This window comes from Cornus florida, unplaced genomic scaffold, assembly GCF_030987335.1.
Source record: "Cornus florida cultivar Cherokee Brave unplaced genomic scaffold, ASM3098733v1 CherokeeBrave_3.0.0_Hap2_Chr01, whole genome shotgun sequence".
Taxonomy (NCBI): Eukaryota; Viridiplantae; Streptophyta; class Magnoliopsida; order Cornales; family Cornaceae; genus Cornus; species Cornus florida.
The window spans coordinates 92,728,704-92,734,661 of NW_026775571.1; the positions used below are offsets into that span (position 1 = coordinate 92,728,704).

Consider the following 5,958-nt stretch of genomic DNA (forward strand, 5'->3'; position numbering starts at 1 on the left):
GCCTAAATAAGTGACCTTCTGAGGGTCGCCGAGGATAACTTCCACAGTTTCAAGGGTCTCCACGGTGGGCTTCGAAATATCCTCTTCCTCCTCTACCTTAAGATACTTGGGTAGAGGGCTCTGTAATTGCTATTTGGGTATATTTTTGGAAGCCACACCTAGCTGTTACTGAGTAGGCACCTTCTTTGCTTCAGCCTGTGTCAACATATAGCATTCCTTCACAGTGACTTGATCGCCCCATAGATTAATCACTTCTTTTCCATCCGGTGATAAACACCGCATTACCTGGTGAAGGGTGGACGGAACTCCTCTCATCCGGTGCGTCCAGCCTCTTCCCATGATGAGATTATAAGAAGGATGAATCTCTATTAAAATAAAGTTCTCCTTCAGAGTCCTCTTCGCCGCAGTCACGAACAAGTCTATTACCCTCAGGGATTTACTCTTATGCCATCGAATCCCATCAACGGGCTGGAGGTAGGTCGAATAGATGATGACGGGATCTCTAGCTGCTCAAAGACCGTCTTTATGATAATGTTGGCGCTACTTCCTGGATCTATCAAAACCCTCTTGATCATACAATTGGCTACTAAAAGACTGATGACCAATAGATCCTTGTGGGGGAGTTGAACTCTAGATAGGTCGCCATCTCCGAATCCTATACTGATGCTATCCGAAGCGATAACATTGATCGAGGATATCTTCCTGAGCTTGTGGGCTGCCCTCAATCTGGACCTGTAGACCCCCTCGGATTCTTGATCATCTTCAAACCTGCCATGTATTGCATGAATGACTTTTACTTGCTGCGTACCTTCCACTTTACGGGGGTAGACCTCGCGGGGCTTTGCATACTTTTTTGTTATGAGGTAATCTGCCAACTCACCTCTGGCGATCATATTCTCCACCTGTCGCCTAAGGGATCTGCAATCATTGGTTGAATGCCCAAAATCTCGATGATAAACGCAATGTTTGCTTTTGTCCCTTTGCTCCAGGGGTTGTTTTATTGGCTGCGGAGTTGTGAACTTCATCTTATTCTCTTGGAAGAGCCGAGCCAAGGTAGTTTGGAGGGGTGTAAATCCTTCCTCTACCCTTTGCCTCTTCTCAGGTGCCTGGGTGATCGGCGTTGAGGAACGTTGGCTTTTCTGAATCTTTGAAGTTGGAATTCTTTCTCGAGGCTTGTTCTCCACCGTTATGAGGGTGGCGTGCTGCACTCGGTGGGCTATATGTTCCTCGAGCCGAATGTAGATCTGGGCCCTGGCATTGAAAGTCTGCATGTCGGGAGGAGAATATTTGACCAAGGAAGTGTGGAACTTCGTCCCCTGAATCACCGCAAGTTTAAATGTCTCTATAGCAGTCGCGGGATGACAATCTGATATTTCTGAGGCTTCCATGTTGAATCTTGATAAGAAATCCTGCAATGTTTCCCCCTTCTTTTGCCTTACAGTGAAGAAGCTGGCAATGCTCTTCTTTTGCTTCTTATTTTCGCAATACTATGCCAGGAACATGGTGCACAGAGTCACGTAATCCAGGATGGACTTGTGCGGTCTATTCCTAAACCACTCTAGTGCTACTCCTGTCAAGCTGGTAAGAAAAACTCTGCACATCCAAGGGTCATTACGATCATCCAAAGCCATCTTTTGAGCGTAATGATATAGGTGCCGAGAAGGATCCCCCGTTCCATCAAACTGGGTGAAAGAAGGCATGGTAAATTTCTTGGGCCTCTCAACCAGATACACATCGTCAGTAAAAGGAGTTTTAACCAAGGAATTTTTGTGTTCTTTAGCCATCTCCGCAGGTGTCTGAATCTTCAGGAGTCTTTTCTCATCAAAGGCATCCTGAACACCTACACCATCTGGGAATCCATTGGACCACATCGTGAGCTTATAGCTGGATTCGACTTGTTCATCCTGTGTGCGACGAGGGACGTTGCCTGAAGCCGCAGCCTCGGATCTTGCCCTCCGTTGTTGCTGAACCTCATTCGGCTGAGCCTCATTGGGTCGTGCCCCATTAGGTGGAAGTCCGGTAATCGGAGGAATATTCTGATTAGGGGGTGCTACTGTGTCACCCACTGGTGGCGGTGGTGCCAACTGAGCCATCGTCGTTTGCAGAGTGTTATTCTGCTGTTGAAGCAAGGCGATCTGAGCCACGCTTGCTTCGTTTGCCTGACGAAGTACGTGAAATTGGGGTAGAAACTCTTCATGCATCTTCTGCATCAACTCCGTCTATTGATCCGTTAAAGATCCTCCGTTCGACATTCTGGATGGTAATTGCAGGATTCACCTGTGAAACAAGAGTAGGAATATGTTTGCACACGATTCCCACAGACGACGCCAAAGTGTAGGTGCAAAATTTCGCTCAACTAATTACGATCGAGAGAAAATAATACAACACTAATAAGCGCCGAATACTGTATATTCAAGCGCCCTAAATTACATTAACAAAGTCCATTAATTGATTATTTTATGTAGATTATCTCCATTTGCATGTTTTTGTACATTTTCAGGTTAAATTGCAAAAAGGAAGCAAAAATGATGCCTTGTGGAATTTTGAACAAAAAGGGTGCCAATTCTGAATTTCTGGCAGCAGTAGAACCTGACTTTTGTCGCCATTTTCGACCGAGCAAACTCAAGAACTGGACTTCCATCATAACATGAAAGATTTAGAGCCCTGAATCAGCCTTCTAAATCTTCAAGCGGTTCATCATTCGGAGTTCGGAGCAGAGAGTTATGATCTTCTTAACAGAGGTGCGCAGAACTGCCTGGCAGCACTGAAGTACTGCCTTTCTCCCCATTTTCGACCAACCAGACTTGAGAATTGGGTCTCATCAAAACATAAAGTTTTTAAAGCACTGAATCATCTCTCCAAATCTTCAAACAGATCGTCATTTGGAGTTCGGGGCACAAAGTTATAGCCATTTTACCAAAATAGGTCAGTGCTGAGCAAGAAGAGCATGTTGCACATTACACTAATTTAGAGTGCTCGAGACCACCCTTTAAGTGCTCGAAATTCTGGCAGATTGCACTTGAAAATGGCTCAATTTTAGCCACTTGCACATTGGTTTCCTCAATGCCATCTTCCTTCTTTATGAAGTGGTTGGAGGTGTTCCTTGGAGGAGGGAGAAGAGAGCAAGAAAATGAGGGGTTCTTCAAGCTCCAAGAAGGTTGCACGAAAATGGCCATGAAGATGGAGCTTCTTCCTTTTTCTAGCTTAGCAATGGGTAACTAACTCTTTCTCTAGGGAGGTGATGAAGTCCCTCCCTTGTAAGCATGTCCTAGGATAGTCTATTTTGGGGATTTGCCATGTGTATTTTATGGTCTTTTCATAACCAAGAGCACCTCATTTGTTGTAATGAATGTTGATACATGTATGGATGATTTCTTTAAGTTGATTATCTTGTTTTAGATGATGTCTTAGAATAATCATATTGCTTGAGTTTTCATGGTGAGAGTGGAAGTAAGGTTATGAAATGGTTTCATGGCATGTTGATAGGTGACTTTGATAGACCATTGCTTAGGAAATCCTTTGATGGTGTATGTTTAATCTCTAACTCCATGTGCTTTATCATTTTGTCAAGAACTTGATAGTCTCTCATTTAAGTAAATGTGTATAAGCTACACCTTCGTTAGGTAATCTAAGCATGTTTGTCTTTTGATGGATTATACTTATTTTTGACCTAATGTACCTCTTGATTACTTACATGGCAACCATGTGTTGCTATGTAAGTCTTGACCATCATATGTTGTTTTTCCCCCAATTTAGGTCTAATCTAGCATATGTATAGGGATGGAGACGGATTCACTTCCCTAGTCTCCTCTTCTTCATGTTTTCATCCTAAATTCCTTGCAAATTATTGTTTTATACATTCTGAATTTGTAGTTTAGTGACAAACAAAACAAACCCTCTATGAACACCCCTTATCACTCTAAAATGACTCTAGACACTTAGGTTGCCATAGATTAGCGCAGTCCCAGTGGTTCGACTTACCCAACCAATAGCCCTATTTTACAATGATTCGTGCTATTGCGAAGGTTGATGTTTAATTGACCAACCGATCAATTTTTGGCGCCGTTGCCGGGGACTGCAAACGGTTTAGCAACCGAAGTTTAGGGTTAAATTTAGTTTGATTGTGTATACTGTGTTTTGTGAATATTTTTTGTGTGTTTTAACAATCTTTGTGTTGTAAGTGAGATCCTAGGGACTCGAAGCTCGTCGTGGGAATGTTAGCAAATTGTGAGTCTAGAGGACCCCAGGTAAGTCTCGTGACTTCTAGTTTCGAATTGTGGATATTGTGCATGTGTTAAGCTTAGAAGTAGTTAAATTGCAAGACCTTGTCGAGGCTATTTCAATTGTGTATTTTCAATTCCGAGCATCGGTCCTTGTCGTGGCCATTTATTTTTGTCTTGATAATTGAGGAGAAACGGAACATCGTATGTGGAGTATTGATGATGAATTGTGTTGTTGAATATATGCTTTGTTGTTGATGTTTGGCCGTAGGTCACTCTCTCTACCCACACTTGACTCGCCTATTGATATAAATTCACTTGAAAGAACTCTTAGACGGAACCTTAGGGAACCCACTCTTACAAGGGATCTTGAAACTGAATTTAATACAATGGGAGATAACGTAGGAAATCCGGGGAATGAAAGGGCTGAAATTCCTAATGTAGAACCAATAACTCTTAGAGATCATTTCATCCCTACCACCTATGCTTCTCCTTCTTGTATAGTAATGCCAAACATCGATGCAGCTCAATATGAGATCAAATCAAGCACCATCCAAATGCTTCCATCATTTCATGGCTTTGATAATGAAGATCCATATAAGTATCTTGATAAGTTCCTTGAAATCTGTTCGACCATCCGGTTGAGAGGTTTTTCGAACAATGCACTCCATTTCCATCTTTTCCCATTGCTCCCAATTCCATTACTTCTTGGGCTCAATTGCAATAAGAATTCCTTAAGAAGTATTATCCGGTGAGTAAAACCAACCAAATGAGGCGTTCCATTCTAAGCTTTTCTCAAGTTGATGGAGAACAACTCCATGAGACTTGGGAAAGGATACAAGATCTTCTTCAGAAATGTCCTCATCATTTGATCCCAAAATGGCAATTAGTGCAAGCTTTCTATGCCGCCTTGACCGAAACCCATAGATTCATGGTTGATTCTTCTTGTGGTGGGATGTTCATGTCCAAGAATGCGGATGAGGCTTGGACCCTACTTGAGAATTTAAGCGAAAATTCACTTCAACATAATTCTTGTAGGGCTCCGACCTCAACCATTGCAAAGAACACCAACCCTTGTCAACCAAAATCAATAAAGGAGGAATCATCTCAAGTGGATGCCATCGCTCATAAATTCTACCAATTGATGGCACCACATCTTCCTCCTTCATTGTCTCAAAATTCGGCAAGTTCAGTTTGTGCTTCATGTACTAGTCCATTCCATCTCTCGGAAGATTGCCCCACACCGGAGCAATTTCCCAATCCCAACCAAGAACAAGCTAATGTCATGTTCTCACGGCCCGGGAACAATCCATATTCCAACACCAACAATCCGGGTTGGCGAGATCATCCGAATTTCTCGTGGCGGCAACAAGCCCCACAAAATTCCCAATTCCAAAACCAAGGGCATCAAAATCAGCCCTCTTCTCAATATCAAGGTAGGCCTTTCCTAGCCTCTTCAAGCTACCGTCCTCCTTATAATCCAAATGTCTCCAATCAACCTCCTGTGTGTCCAACTGACGAGATAGTAGCTGCAAACAAGCAAATGATGGAATCATTAAATAAGCAAATAATGGATGCCAACAAGCAACTATTGACATCCTTGCAGCCTACTCTCAAAATGGTTCACTCTCATACTCAATCCATAGCTAATCTCGAAAATCAAGTGGGCCAAATAGCTAACTCGGTGAATCAATTGCTTTAAAAGGACAAGGGCAAGCTTCCCTCTCAACCTATTGAA

The 5,958-nt window shown here is 42.8% G+C and overlaps 1 protein-coding gene across 1 annotated transcript; it reads right to left on the minus strand.

Annotated features, from left to right (window-relative positions):
- Positions 1-428: 428 nt before the first annotated feature.
- Positions 429-2,093, minus strand: LOC132277505 (uncharacterized). Its single transcript, XM_059779360.1, has 2 exons — positions 1,569-2,093; positions 429-1,487 (listed from the first exon to the last, which is right to left on the minus strand). Exons 1-2 carry the CDS (start codon positions 2,091-2,093, stop codon positions 429-431), a joined length of 1,584 nt encoding a protein of 527 aa, XP_059635343.1.
- Positions 2,094-5,958: the final 3,865 nt, after the last annotated feature.